The following is a 15,682-nucleotide window of genomic DNA, read 5'->3' as shown; positions in this document are numbered from 1 at the left end:
CGTGCTGGCAGAAGACAGGAGGATGGCCGTCCACTCCAAGAATCGGTTCCCGAATCCATACTGGCGCAAAACCTCAAAGAGGAATGGCCATGATAGGGAATCGAAGGCGCGTGTGAGGTCGAGCTTGAGCATGACTCTCGGAGCTCCCAGTTGGCGCAGCAGCTTGAGTGACTGCTTGACAAGGACGTAGTTGTCGTGCAAGCTCCTTCCCGAGATGAAAGCGTTTTGGTTGCGGCTAACCAGGTGGTCCAGTTTGGCACCGAGGCGGATTGAGAGCACCTTGGCGAAGATTTTGGCCACAAGGTGTATCAGGCAGATCGGCCGGTAGTCGCGCAGCCCATGGGCGGCGGCGTTCTTTGGAAGCAGCGTCAGCAAATGCTTGGTTCAGCTTGTAGAACCCCCTTCCTCGCAAGTCATATAGTTGCTGGAACACGTCAAGGAAATCCTGCCTGATGATGGTCCAGCATGCGCGGAGGAATTCTGCTGTGAACCCGTCTGGGCCCGGCGCCTTGCGAGCAGGGAGGCACTTGACAGCCTCCCAAATCTCCTTAGCGCTGAAAGGCGCATCGAGGTCGGCGAGGTCGGTCGGCTCAATGAGCTGTGACAGGTCTAGGGAGTGCTCCCGGGCAGTCGCCGTGCCAAGCAAGGCCTCAAAATGAGCGAAGGCTGCCTCCGCCATGTCAATGTGGTCCGTGAGCACCCTACCGTCCGCGACCAGGCTGTAGATGTGGTTCTTCTGCCGACGGGACGAGCACTGCCGGTGGAAAAAACCGGTGCTAGCGTCGCCGTCTTTGAGGTTGGTGATGCGGGAGTGTTGCTGGGCGATCGTGCGCTCCATGGATGTGAGCCCAAGATAGGATATCTTGAGCTGCTTGCGGAGCCAGGCTTCCGGTGGCGAGAGGTTGCGCGATTCCTGGGCTTGGTCGAAGCGCGAGATGAGCTCCCGTGAGATCGCAAGCTTGGCCTTGATGTTGCCCGTAGACCTGGAGCTCCAGCTAGTAAGTCTCGCCGCCGTCGCCTAGAGCCGGAGCATGAGCCGGTGGAAGGGATCGGCGTGGTGTGTAGAGCCCCAGGCCGCGGTCACCACGTCATGGAATCCGTCCAAGCAGAGCCAGTATTCCTCAAAATGGAACCGTCTGTGCGAGGTGGGCGTGGGTGAGCAGTCCAGCAGCAACGGGGCGTGGTCCGACACCACAGCCGCAAGGCATCGCAGGTGGCATCCGCTGTGCGCGTCCTCCCAATCTACGGTGCAAAGTACACGGTCGAGCTGCACAAGTGTCGGCGGTGATTGCTCGTTGGACCATGTGTAGCACCGCCCGTTGAGGTAGATCTCCTTGAGCGCGAGGTCATTTGTGAGACGGCGAAATTTGCCCATCATTGCGCCGATTGACTTGCCGGTGTTTTTGTCGTCGTCGCGGCGGATGAGATTGAAGTCGCCGCAAACCATCCACGGGTCGGGGCAGGCGGCTCGGATCTCGCGAAGCTCCTGCAGGAAGGTGATCTTGTCGGCATCTTCCTGGGGGCCATATACCACCGTTAGCCACCATGGTGTGCCTGTGGCCGTGGCCACCTTTGCGGTGATCGCATTGGTGGTGAACATTGGGTCCGTGATGGTCACAACCCTGCTCTTCCACGCTAGCAAGATGCCGCCCCGCGTGCCATCGGCTGGGAGGTATGTGTAGTCATCGAATTCGGAACCAAACGCATCCAAGACAATAGCCGAGTAGATCAATTCCATTTTCGTTTCTTGAATGCATACAATGGAGGCCCCGGTGGTGTCCAGCAGCGACCGGATAGCACGTCGGCGAGCCCGCGCATTCATGCCGCGCACGTTCCAGATTGCGATCTTAAGGCCGTGATCCATGGAAACGGGATCGATGGGTAGACGCGCCTAGACTGGACTAGCCCTCGCATGCAATGTCGACGCGTGCCTCGCCGGTCGCAGCCGATGCCATGCAGACTGGGATCTCGCTGTCAACCAGTGTGGTGATGGCCTTGAGGACCGTCAGGGGTAGCGGTGCCGCGAACATGCCGTCATAGGCCTTCCATCTCTGCGGCAATAATCTTCTGGTCGATTCCGATGATCCCGAGGGTGCGCAGGATTTGCACGTGGGCGCGTCGCTCCTTCGTGGGGGGAGCGCTCGGTTGGCAGGTCGTAGCTGCAGATCGTCCACGGAGAGGGGCGAAGTTGAGTGGTCGACGCGGCTTCTTCCCCGGGGCCGGCAAGGCGGCGTTGAGATGTTTCGTGGCGGTGGCCAGGAACTCCCCAAGGGTCCAGGACGGTGGCGTGGTGCGGCCTCGAGATTGCCGTAGCGTAATTGGTGGCGATGCGAACCGGCTCGACGTGCGGCCACTTGGGCCTTGGGTTGTCACGGCCCCAGCGTTTGGGAACATCGGGTCTTCAGTGGGCCTCAGTGGGGGTGGTGTAGCCACGGGCCACTGCAGGATCACTACCAAGCCCGCTGGGCTATGGGTCGGCCGCGCGGCAGCAGGTGGAGACAGCCCGTCTGCATGGGCGGGTGGGTTGGCACAAAGGGGGTGCGTTTCCCCGCCCGAGGCAGCGCATGTGGGGTTGGTGGCGGCGGACTAGTCAGCGGAATCCAGCCCCACTTCTGGACCGGGTGGGGCGGTATCTCCGCTTTGTCCCGGCGGGTCTCTGGCGCTGCAGATCCCTCCTGCGAGGTGACAGGGGCCGGTTCCCGACAAGCCGATGCGTCAGGGGGACCCGAGCTTTGGCCCACAAGATCATCGTTGGGATCGTTGCTGGCCACCAGATTTGAATTCACGTCCGGTTGTGGATCGACACGCTTTCCGACCAGGCTTAGCTGGCCGTCTGCGGCGGCCGCGTCAGCGCTGCCAGACTGGCCCTCGGTTGTTTGCTGCTTTTGCTTTCCTCTGCCTTTTCCTCTTCTGGCATGGTGATGCGGGCGGTGGCCCCCGCGCTGGCCTGGCCAGGGTAGCATGCCCGTACGCAGCGGGTTCGCGAGCGGCGCTGCGCCGGAGCTGGTAGGCCACGCCAGCGACGAGGAAAGGCCATCCGGCCGTGCCTGCCGGGCAACGCGCCAGCCCAGTTCGTCCATGGCCATGCCGTCGGCCCGGCCGGGAGCGGGCGCGTCTGTGCGTCCGCGGCGGCGCACGCGTCCCAGGCCGCGGTCGGGAGCGGGATCACGGTTCCCGCTAGCGCCGCACTCGTGGTCTGGCCATGCGCCCAGGGGCCTGGGAGTCGCCAGCGCTCGGATCATGACGGAGCGGGCGAGCGCGATGGGGTAGGTCAGAGTCATGATGGTGGGCGCGTCGGAGTCCAAGGCCGCCGGCACCTGCTCGACCACCTCCAGAATGGCAGCACGGTGGATCTTGTCAGGGTCGTGCGTGCGCCCAGATAGCCGGAAGGTGGCGAGGTCGGCACGGGAGCGGGTATGGGGGTGAAGGTGTTCGATCCAGCAGCTTTGCCCGAGGATGTGCTCGGCGGTGGAGAGGTGCCAAGCTTGGGCAAGGACACTGCACAGCTCGAGTTCGACGTGGAATTCGAACTCACTCTGCAGCCGGCGTGTGCAAGCTTGCACCATGGCCGCATCGAGAGGGAGAAGCGTGGCGAGCGGATGAAATGGTCGCCGGCGAGCCGCTCCTTGATGGCTAGCGAGCTGAAGAGGATCAGAAAGTCCTCCAGGTGGTGGCGGTGGACGGTGAAGTCGCCGTCGCCGAGGTCGAATGAGTCCTAGAGCAGCGCAACAACCTCGTCGACGGAGATAGACGGGCGGTGCCGGTGATGGACGCGACCATCGCGCGGGACAGGACCATCTCCGCGTCCTCCATCTCGACGGTGCGCGCCATGATGACCCGCACGGGCTCGAGCGGGTGCGCGTCGACCATCGGTGGCGCCATGGCAGGGGTTGCGGCCTGCGGGGGGGCGGCAGCGGAATGAGCGCGGACAACGGCTGCGCGTGTGTCGGGACGGCCGGGTTGGCGTGCTCTTGACGATGTGGCGCCACGTCTCGGCGGCTCGGGTCACAGGAACGGGAGTCATGGCCAGACTGCAAGCATGTGTGGCACCGGATGTCGTTGGTGCAGTCGCGCACACGGTGGCGGTGGTCCAAGCAACGGAAGCAGAACCCGGCGACTTCCTCGGGCAAGGGGCTCCGTCGGCGAGGCGCCGGAGGGCTGGGGGTGGCCGCCTGTCGCTGGCGACGGCGGCGGTTCCGGCGCCGAGGCAGTTGGTATCCGTCCTCGTCCACCACGTCTCCGCCTGAGACACGGTGCACCTCCGAGCGGGGGCCAAGGCGGTTTCTAGCCGGCAGGCTGGGGCGCGCCGCCGTGGAGCCGTGGGAGGGCGATGGAGTCTGCCTCTATGGGGCCGGAGGGGGCGGCAGAGTGCGGGCGACGTCGCTGTACAAGCGCGCCGGGGACTCGCTCTCCGAGCTGAGCGTCGCCAGAGGACACGCGCTCGCCAGAGAGGGCCGCGCGACGGTCGACAGGGTCAGCACCGGAGTCCGCCATGGCAGGGGGCAGGGGCAGGGGCAGGAGGGGGAGGAGGGGGGAGGGGGGAAGGCAGCCGGCGAGGGGTCACCGGCGGCGGGGCTGGAGGCTAGGTGGGTAGGGGAGAGCTAGGGAGCGCGCAGCGGAGCGCCGACCATACTTCTGGAAATGCCAATCTTCTCCGAAGAGTTCCATCTTATTGGTGAAGGACCAGGAATCAATGTTCTGGTAGATATCAAAGATCTTTGCCGCTCTTGAGGGAACGCCTGCCTAGGCATCACACCAGAACACACTCCCAACCCCCTCGGCGGGGAGCACAATACGGCATGGGTCCCACATCCTGCAAGGGGTGGTGGGCTGAAGATTGGGATGCCGGCGTACCATGCTGGGCACAGCGTGTGGTGCACGACATTTTTAATAGTTTACGAGTTTTAATGTAGATCAAAGGTGGGGATTCAAACTGGTCCTTAATTGGTAATGTGATGAATTCCAGTTTTGCAACACCACTCAGCTCACCCCTCTGTCATGGCCTCCTTCACCCGACTGACTCCCAACTCATCTTCGTTATGTCGATCTACTTCCTACACTGACAGACATGTTCCAGAATGTGCAAGCTTCTCCAACTCCCGCTGCAAGACACTTGTCCAGCAGCTTGTCTCACGCCCCTTCCAGGAGACCCTCTTGATGTAAGATGGGCTGGCCCAAGCCAAGAAGCTATCGCGGCTATAAGATGGATGTTGAGAACTTGAGATGACCCTAGAGTATGATGTAAGCATTGGGTTGGAACGCTAACTTGCTTTAAAATTCTGCATGCAGGCATGGCAAAATCCACCGCATGCATGTGTACATTGATTTATGTAATGTAGTATGTACTATGCAATAAAAATGATTATTATCCTTGCAATAATACTTACAATCAGAGGAAAGTATGGAACTGTGCTTTGTAAGTGACTAGAATTCAAAAGCCATGTCCCCGATGGGGTGTATACTAAAGCAAAATTTACCATGGATAGTGACTAATATTATATCATTAGGTGATACCTTAATTTCCCCTCTGAGAATGTTCTCGATCTCAACATTGTATTACGCAATGAACGCCCAGATAGATTTGATGAAGCTTCGATTCTGTACTGAGATAGAGATGGAATATTTTTATCTTGCTCAAATATAAACTCTAGAAAGTTAGGAAAAATTAACAGAAGGATTGCACAAAAGAATAATGAAAGAACCAATACAACCTGAGCATGTAACCTTTTCTAATGGTAATTTCAAGTTCAAAATATCGGATACCATGCTCGTAGATTTGGTGTAGAAAGAGCGATATGAGCGAAATATCGGCCGATATGACCAATACTGGGGCTGATGTGACCAAAATATCAGACCATACTTGATATAAGCAGGCAGCCCAAACCGCAATATCAGCAATTTATCAGCCGATACAGACGCTATTTAGAACCATACCACAACAACTATACAATTAAAATATCCATGACTGATTTTCTTCTGTACAATTTATTTATTTGGTTAATGTTGTCAGATATAACTTCCGACGTAAATTTCTCAAATATTCTGTATTTTCTCTTCATGCAAATAACCTATCTCAGCTTCTATTGCGGCCAGTGTGAAGATTCACTGTTCCACCATACAATCAATAATGTTCCAACCAACCAACCTAAACCAGCAAGGGGCATACATCACCATGTCTTACAAAATTACTTGTTTCAACAAGCATATATATGCTAGAATAATTATCAATCTTACAGTTCTATTGCATGATTATATTTAAAAGTCATTAATAGCCTGCCCCACAACACAAACAATGATTTTTTTTCTCTATAATCAGACCATGCTATCTGTTTATTTTATTTTATTTTTGAACTTTAATGACAGTGGGAGGCCATGCTTTCTGTTCAAAGGTTCACGGTATAAGTTCATCCATAAAAGGGTGTGAGCCACTCAATATGCCAACAAACATTTTGTCCAGTGAGTGAACTATTAGCTCTCTATCATTATACTCATAGTGATATTGAAAAAATATAAAGGCCTGAATTGCATAACTAGAGATATTTAATGCATAAGCATACCCTTCAGCTTCAACTTTATCAGATAATCCATATAGAGGACTGTTGGGCTCCAGGGGAGAATCACACGAGTCATTTTCAGCTGAATCACTCTCACCCGCAGCAGAGATATGTGATATAAAGATGGCCTTGGCTGAAAAAGGAATCAACTGGCCGGGAAATCGCATAAGGTCAACTAGTAGCTCCATAGAATTCAGCGGAACTACCACAGACATATGTTTGTAGGAGTCCACAAATCCAACTGCACCGTCATCAGGTAGACCCTATGAAGGAAACAATTTTAAGCATTTGAACTTAATTTTTATCCTAAATATAACATGAACACGGAATATTATTTGATGCGCAAAGAAATATCTGAAATATACAAAAGATTGAAAAGGGATGTCAACATACCACAACAAGTTTACTCTCAAGGCCAACAGCATCTGCAAGAACTTTAAATAGGATAGCTCGGGGTCGGCATGACCCATGCCTTATCTGCCCAAGAAGTTGGGGTCCTCTATTTCCAAAGAAGTGAGTATCTTCGGTTGAAGCTCTTCCTGGACTTGCATCAGAGCTTTGGCCCTTGAAGCAGTCAAAAACCTGTTCGGGAATAACTTGCCAAGTTCTATTAGATACATCAAGCAATAAGTTAATTCTTTCTTACTTCAGCATCAATTCAATAAGAACGATTTGATGTAACTAATGCAAGGACTAACTAAGATATCAGTAACCAATACTACTCTAACCGAAAGTTTTAACCAAAATTGGTTTTACATGTCCATTCAGCCTCAAAAGTATCCCAAGATCATACCATAGAAGTGATCAACAAAGCCCCCAATGAGGAATTGCGTATGTGAAAAATAGACAGTTGTATCGGATTATAATTTCTAGAACTTACCAAACCTGCTATCTTCTTTATCACTAGAGCTGGATTGTTCAATCCTTTCACAAGTGCGCCACTAAGCTGCTTCAACATGAAAATCTTCTTATCCTTTTCAGCATCTACAACAATTATTTCAGGCTTAAGCCCATCTGCTTCAAGACTTTGAAGGTCAGTTAGTGATGGTATTGTTGGGAAACTCTCCTTCAGCTTTTTATCCTGTATGAGAGCACCACAGGTGGAAAAAACATAACCACAAAGAACTGAACAAAAGCAGAACATCCTCTAAATCATTCGGGACTTAATAATCAGATTGAGAAGAGAAGTAAAAATTGTTGCGAAATCATAAGTCCAAATTCTAGTGTTTCTCCAATGATCCATAGTTTTATGACCTAGGAACTTGATTCCTCGTTTTCCGAGAAAACAACTTGAGAAAAGACATTGGAAAGGTTGACATTCTGCAAAACTGTGGCACTTTCTGAACCATATGAAATGTGATGGTCTAAAACAATGCTGCCCTTCAAAAATATAGGCAGTTTGTTACATTTTCAGATTTATCGTTACTACACTGAAATAATACAAAGCCACCAAAAGAACAAAAAAAATCAAATTAAGTCCACTTCCATAGCCACCAGTTTAGATGGAGCATTAAGCATCTTCTTCGGAAAGCAAGTGCTTGACATGAATTTGGGAGCATCTAACTCAAAAGCCACATGACATGCACAAATAATCTAGTGTAGTTCTTTTGTAAGGACTATGTCTCCAAAGAACAAAACATGCTTACTGGAGGGGGGGTACTCACCGGGATGATCGAATAGAAACCGTTTGGAATGAACCCTGAATAAGTTCCAGTTGACCACAGTAACTGAGAAGCCTTCCAGGATGAGGACCTTGAATTTGACAGACTGGATCGCGATTCTTTTTCAGCCAAAACTTCTTGTTCTCTTGCTAAGGCGACAGATTCTATCTTCTCCAAAAAGTCTGGCGGCCACCAACTAGGTTCACATGAAGTAGCTTCAGATCGCCCAGAACTAGTTGGTGTTTCATCCATTTCTAGGTAGTGTAGTCCCTCATTCCAAACCCATGGGCACCATCTTTTGCATGCTAACAAAAACCATACGAGAAAGCTTTGTATTCAATATGACCACTGATCAGTCTGGCTGATATCTGCAAAATAAAAAATAAACTTAATACAGATCTCAAGAAAAGCAGAAACCACTCAGACAAAGTTTAGTAGAGACCAGAGCTTTTCTTATATCTAATTATCTGCACGGAGATTCTTTCACCCCATCTGCAGTACTACTAAACTGACTGGCAGTTCTGCAGCAGAAACCAAATACTTCGACTTTTTAGCAAGTCAGGGTTTGCTTAATCTAAACCCATCTATACACCTTGTCCACTTCTGATGGTGAGAATGGATTGTCTTTTGAACAACAAAATGCATGATTGATTAACAGACTATTTAGAAGTACTCCCTCCGTAAACTAATATAAGAACATTTAGATCACTATTTTAGTTATCTAAACGCTCTTATATTAATTTACAGAGGGAGTACAATGATAAGTGCAAACTTGAGACAAACAGTCGGCTACTTGTTACTTTTCAAATTCAAAAAAAAAAAAACTTGATAGAAACATCCAACTGAAAAGAGTGAGGACATGTGAACTGCGTGAGGCTTTGGCTTTGCCCAGGGGAAAGGGCAACCTTTGTGGTTAGTAAAGCTCAGTTAGTGGCGTACAATGAAGGATTGCTAACTAAATAGAAGTGAATCACGTTTCAACAGCTGACGTGCATCCTGATGGAAATCAGCTTCCGAAAAAGAAGCCAGCCCGCAACATCACATGAAAGTTTCCCATGTCTCATCAGAAACTTCCAGGGCAACTTGCATATTCTGTTGCATACAACCAAGCATAGCATGATGTACAGTTCCAGTTAACTCACATTTTATCCACTAGATGCTATGACGAGTGGGCGCTGTTCATGCTGGCAGCCAAAAAATGTCGGCAATAATCCTATCCACGTCACTAACTGGGCCCACTCCCGGTATGAGTACATGGGGGCATACTCTGCGGTGTAGATCCAGGCTTTTATTTACCAAAATTTAGCAACTCGGTAAAAACCGTGGGTAAAAATGGAAAAGGTAAAACAGACCACTCTACGCATGAACATACAGTAAGCAATATAGGCCACAATCCCATAGACGACCATGTAATGGCGTCGGGCTGTAGCTCAAGCCTTCCCTCCGGCGGCTATTTATGACCGAAACGGGAGGAATCAGGGGCGCCCGCACCTCGAGCCCGATTCTCTGGGGTCGCAGGACAATAACACCCCTGCCTGAGATGCTGCGCGCGCCGAGCAAAAACAGGAACCGAATCATACGGATGGGCGGCGTACGCTGGCGGAGTACCAGCGAGCGAATCCGCACCTGCAGCGAGTATATTTCCCGGTACGGACGCATTTACACGTATTGCACAGGGCGCGGCCCATATATTCGGATTCGAATTCTCGCAGGCCAGGACCGACCGACCGACTAGATCAGAGCGAAACGAATCCAGACAGGGAAGGGAGGGAAGGCCGGCTTACCAGCGGCAGGAGGAACAAGTCCGGGTGGATCTCCACGCCAATCCAGCACCAGCGGCGCAGTGCGGACGGAGGAGGACGCGGTGGCGGAGAGCCCGAGGCGGCCCGCTTCGCTTCGGCGGAAGGAGTTGCCCGGCGGCTTCGGATTCGGACGGGCGGGCAGGGCTCGATCGCTGACGCGGGGGGGTTTGGCGGTGCGGGCGAGAGAGGCAGTGGGGGAGAGGGGCGGTAGGTGTGATGGTATGTATGGTAGGTACTAGGTAGGCGACGATCGAGCGGCGTGCGGGCGAGGCCAGGGGAAGGAGGAGGTGGAGGAGGAAGTAACTGGGAGGGAGTTGAGAGCTGAGGCCCGGGAACGAGGAGGGAGGAGAGCGCGAGACGGCGAGAGAGTGAAAAGTACGGCGGCTCGGCTCCAGGCTGTGGGGGAAGCGTCGGTACGCACTGGCCTTGTGCGGGGAATGGCAGGGCGGCCAGGAGGGAACCCTGGCGACGGGGGTTTCGTGGGAGCACTTTGCTCCCGTGTGGCCGGCCCGTACGATTTTTTATCGCGAGCGTAATGCGCATTTACTTCGAGGTCTTCCTTCGGAGCGTAATTAATGTTGGCTCGTTCGGTCCATTCGAGCTTTAGAGATTCTCGTGCTGCTTGTTTCGATTTGATCGTACGGCCATGGAGTATTGGAGTGGAGTGATCTGTTCGCTTGATTTTGAACGTTATAATAAATATTACTCCCTCTATGTCTTAAAATGTAAGATGGTTTTCCATACTGTCAGCTACTATTGTGATGGTATATGGGAGTTTTGTAATTTCGTACAATGACAATTTATGGATTTATCAGACAAACTGAGTGCTATCCTAGATATGAGTGCAGCTTGCTATCATGTTTATCACTCCATATCAGACGTAGACTTTCCGCGCCGAAAGTAGATATTTATATGGATTATTAGCTTTCGCAAAAGGAAGATATATATGAATAAATATCTTGCTTATCTTGCACCGAAGTCGCAAAACCATACACGTGGTTATCTTAGCGATGCATGCTTGCAATCTATCATCCATTGTAACCTTTTTGCGCGACGTGTCTTCTGACCCTATGTCATCATGTTGTCAGTTTCGGTTCACTCGTCATCGAGATAAAGAGGTTGTGTTCGGATATGTGTTAGCTTGCGGCTTTGTACAAAAATCACATGTATACTCATCAAGAAAATTGTGTCCTTCACCAACCACAGATATTGGCTTGCTATCGTCTTAAAGATGAAAGATGATAAACAATGAACATTATATTTTATATGTTATTTGCTATGGACAAGTATGAGGAGCAAAAGGAGTAATTATTTGTACAATAGTTTTTCATATCTCGCGAAACTGCATATCCTTCAGTAAACTGGTAAACTTTCCAAGTGTGTGTTCGATTGAAACGCAGACATGGCATTTTTCATAGTCGGTTAATTGATATCTTACTTACATTACACCATGTATTCAATTATGGTATAACTTCCACTTGATTTTGAAAAGGTTATCATGATTACTGCACACTTTCGTACAAAGTTGTCTATACATCTATATGTCGGGATGAGCAATGAACTTGGTACCCTAAAGTTAGATGTAGATTGATGGCTTTCTTATCTCATGCCGGTTACTAGAAAACGTACACGACATGTTTTTACATGTAAAGCTATTTTACCTTTTATTGATGTTGTATTTACATGGTTACTCATTCGATTGCCATGAGCCACACTTAGTTGCGTTAGTGGTACACTAGTGGTATGGAGTGTGACACAATCTTTGTACACAATCAGTGTTTGTGATCCTATGACATCTTACTTTCTCTTTGGATTGTTGCTAAAACTGAAATAAAGGTTTCCCATTCTGCCTCAAAATCATATGCACGAGGGTTCTGACAGAAGAAAGCTTAAAAACATACTAACAACCATAAAACATATAGCTAGGGGCCTTTATGGTAGAAATGGAAGGGGGTGTTGATGTCTACTACGCAACATTTCTTCTTGTAGATGTTGTTGGGTCTTCAAGTGCAGAGTTTTGTAGGACAGTAGCAAGTTTCCCTCAAGTGAATGACCTGAGGTTTATCAATCCGTGGGAGACGTAGAATGAAGATGGTCTCTCTCAAACAACCCTACAACCAAATAACAAAGAGTCTCTTGTGACCCCAACACATCCAATACAATGGTAAATTGTATAGGTGCACTAGTTCGACGAAGAGATGGTGATACGAGTGTAACATGGATATTAGATATAGGTTTTTGTAATATGAAAATATAAAAACAGTAAGGTAACTAGTAACAAAAGTGATCAAAAATGGCATTGCAATGCTTGAAAACAAGGCCTAGGGTTCATACTTTCACTAGTGCAAATTCTCTCAACACTAACATAATTGGATCACATAACAATCCCTCAACATGCAACAAAGAGTCACTCCAAAGTTTCTATCGGAGAATGTAGGACGAAAACATAAATCAACCCCTATGCATAGATTATCCCAATGTCACCTCGGGAATCTGCGAGTTGAGTGCCAAAACATACATCAAGTGAATCAATAGAACATCCCATTGTCACCACAGATACCCCATCGCAAGACATACATCAAGTGTTCTCAAATCCAATACTCAATCCAACATAACGAAACCTCAAAGAGCAAGACTCAATTCATCACAAGAAGGTAGAGGGGGGGACACCATATGATCCAACTATAGTAACAAAGTTCGCGGTACATCAAGATCGTGCCAAATCAAGAACACGAGAGAGAGAGAGATCAAACACATAGCTACTGGTACATACCCTCACCCCGAGGGTGAATGTAACACCCACAATGTGGCTATATCTCCCACGTGTCAGAGCACGACTTAGAGGCATAGCCGCATGGTAGGCATGTCGCAAGAGGGGTAATCTTTACACATCACATGTACTGAATAAGAAAGGGATAAAGAGTCGGCTTACAATCGCCACTTCACACGATACATAAATAATCCATACATCATCCAAGGTACAATCAAAGGTCCGACTACGAAACCAAAACAAAGAAAGACAACCCCAATTGCTAGATCCCCGATCGTCCCAACTGGGCTCCTCTACTGATCATCCGGAAAAGAAACATAGTAATGGCCTGAATCCTCGTTGAACTCCCACTTGAGTTCGGTAGCGTCCCCTACACTGGCATCATCGGCACCTACATCTGTTTGGAAGTAACCGTGAGTCACGAGGACTCAGCAATCTCACACCCGCGAGATCAAGACTATTTAAGCTTATGGGTAGGAAAAAGTTAGTGAGGTGGAGCTGTAGCAAGCACTAGCATATATGGTGGCTAACATACGCAAATGAGAGCGAGAAGAGAAGCAACGCACGGTCGAGAAGCTATAAGTGATCAAGAAGTGATCCTGAAGCTACTTACGTTCAAGCATAACACGAGACCGTGTTCTCTTCCCGGACTCCACCGAAAAGAGACCATCACGGCTACACACGCGGTTGATTCATTTTAATTAGTTAAGTGTCAAGTTCTCTACAATCGGATATTAACAAATTCACATCTGCCCATAACCACGGGCACGGCTTTCGAAAGTTCAAAACCCTGCAGGGTGTCCCAACTTAGCCCATCACAAGCTCTCACGGTCAACGAAGGATATTCCTTCTCGCGGGAAGACCCGATCAGTCTCGGAATTCCGGTTACAAGACATTTCAACAATGGTAAAACAAGATCAGCAAAGCCGCCCGATGTGCCGACAAATCCTGATAGGAGTCGCATGTATCTCGTTCTCAGGGCACACCAGATAGGTCAAGCTACGAGTAAAACCAACCCTCAAGTTGCCCCGAGGTGGCCCCGCAGGTTTCCCGTTTCGGACCAACACTCAGAGGAGCACTGGCCTAGGGGGGTTTAAAATAAAGATGACCCTTGAGTCTGCAGAACCCAAGGGAAAGATATATGGTGGTAGGTAGGCAAATGGTAAAACCAAGGTTGGGCCTTGCTGGAGGAGTTTTATTCAAAGCGAACTGTCAAGGGGTTCCCATAACACCCAACCGTGTAAGGAACGGAAAATCAAGGAACATAACACCGGTATGACGGAAGCTAGGGCGGCAAGAGTGGAACAAAACACCGGGCAAAAGGTCGAGCCTTCCACCCTTTACCAAGTATATAGATGCATTAAAGTAAATAAAATATAATAATGATATCCCAACAATATCCATGTTCCAACATGGAACAAACTTCATCTTCACCTGCAACTAGCAACGCTATAAGAGGGGCTGAGCAAAAGCGGTAACATAGCCAAACAACAGTTTGCTAGGAAAGGTGGGTTAGAGGCTTGACATGGCAATATGGGAGGCATTATATAGCAAGTGGTAGGAAGCGCGTCATAGAAATAGAGCGAACAACTAGCAAGCAAAGTTAAAAGTGATTTCGAGGGTATGGTCATCTTGCCTGCAAAGTTCTCAGAGTTGTCGAAAGCTTGATCCTCGTTAGCGTACTCAACAGGTTCCTCGATCACGTACTCATCTCCCGGCTCTACCCCAAGAAAGAACACAAGCAAAGGACGAACAATCAATCACGGTGCAATGCATAAGCCACATGATGCAAAACATGGCATGACATGCAAGACATGATATAAAATGCATATGCGTGCTCCGGAAGGGAAAGAATTATCAAGGCATCAACTTGGCAAACCAAGTGTGCCGGTGGAAAGATGAGATGATTTTGGTCGAACTCGATATAAATATCACCGGAAACGGATGCATGCTTTGCAAATGGCAAGCAAAACAAGAATGACACAATTCTGCGATTAACAGCACGATGCCATCTAGAATGCAACAAGAAACTAAGCTACTGCACTCCAACATAGCAACACAGTATATGGCAGTGATGTACACAAGATGCTTGAAAAAACATGAACACTGAGCTACGGCTAAATCACACAAGAGCAGGTTCAAACAAGCATGGCAAAAGTGCAAAAGATATCAGCTTCACAGACTTAGTGAAAATACTGACATGCCAGAAATAACATCAGAAAGCCATGTTTAGAGCAAGCAAATAACATCCTACAGGAACATATCATAGCAAACAAAGGCATGGCATGATGTAGTCCAAAACTCATGTAGAGCTCATGCTCATATGAAGCACACATCAAATGTGACAAAAATGACAAATCATCATAATCTGATAAGTAGCAGTAGTAAACATTTTATAGCACTCTTGCATCAATGATTAGGGCATCAATATGAACTCAAACAAGCATGTCACAATGTAATGAAATGAAGAGCATCTTACAACAAACATTTTGATATATCACATGCATCAAACGGAGCTACGGTCATAGAGATATGGCATGACGAACAGGGCATAAAAATAATAGAGAGCTCCGGGACTTGGTGGAATTTCACCTCCACGAAAGTCAACGCGGGACGGAGCCATACCGGGACGGAGAGGATCGGGACGCTGGGGGGCGTTTGGTTCGAAGGATGGGTGGATCTGGTCCCGGTTGGTGCAGACTTCGAGGATCGCCGGGATCCATGCCGGAGTCGAGGGAGATGGCCAGCCGGAGCGGAGGGAGCTCGCCGGAGTCGGGGAAGGAGCGGATCCGGCGGGCGAACGACGCGGCGGAGCGGCGATCGGACGGGACGGCGGAGGAGTGGTGGGGCGAGGCGGAGCTGAAGCGGCGGCGTCGAAGTGGCGGGCCCGCGACG

The 15,682-nt window shown here is 49.6% G+C and overlaps 1 protein-coding gene across 1 annotated transcript in view; it reads right to left on the bottom strand.

Moving 5' to 3' along the window:
• The window catches only part of LOC123061907 (serine/threonine-protein kinase EDR1), a 17,039-nt gene extending 6,567 nt beyond the window's left edge, over positions 1-10,472 (bottom strand). Inside the window, exons 1-6 of the mRNA XM_044485192.1 lie at positions 10,000-10,472; positions 8,219-8,583; positions 7,435-7,635; positions 6,948-7,136; positions 6,558-6,817; positions 5,515-5,598 (exon numbers count right to left, since the gene is read on the bottom strand). Of these exons, the coding sequence (XP_044341127.1) occupies positions 5,515-5,598; positions 6,558-6,817; positions 6,948-7,136; positions 7,435-7,635; positions 8,219-8,467 (983 nt within the window). The 5' untranslated portion in view covers positions 8,468-8,583; positions 10,000-10,472. The remainder of the gene's footprint in view (positions 1-5,514; positions 5,599-6,557; positions 6,818-6,947; positions 7,137-7,434; positions 7,636-8,218; positions 8,584-9,999) is intronic.
• Between the last annotated feature and the right edge of the window lie 5,210 nt (positions 10,473-15,682).

The sequence above is a fragment of the Triticum aestivum genome, chromosome 3A (genome assembly GCF_018294505.1).
Source record: "Triticum aestivum cultivar Chinese Spring chromosome 3A, IWGSC CS RefSeq v2.1, whole genome shotgun sequence".
Classification (NCBI taxonomy): Eukaryota; Viridiplantae; Streptophyta; class Magnoliopsida; order Poales; family Poaceae; genus Triticum; species Triticum aestivum.
This window is presented reverse-complemented; position numbering and strand designations above follow the sequence as displayed.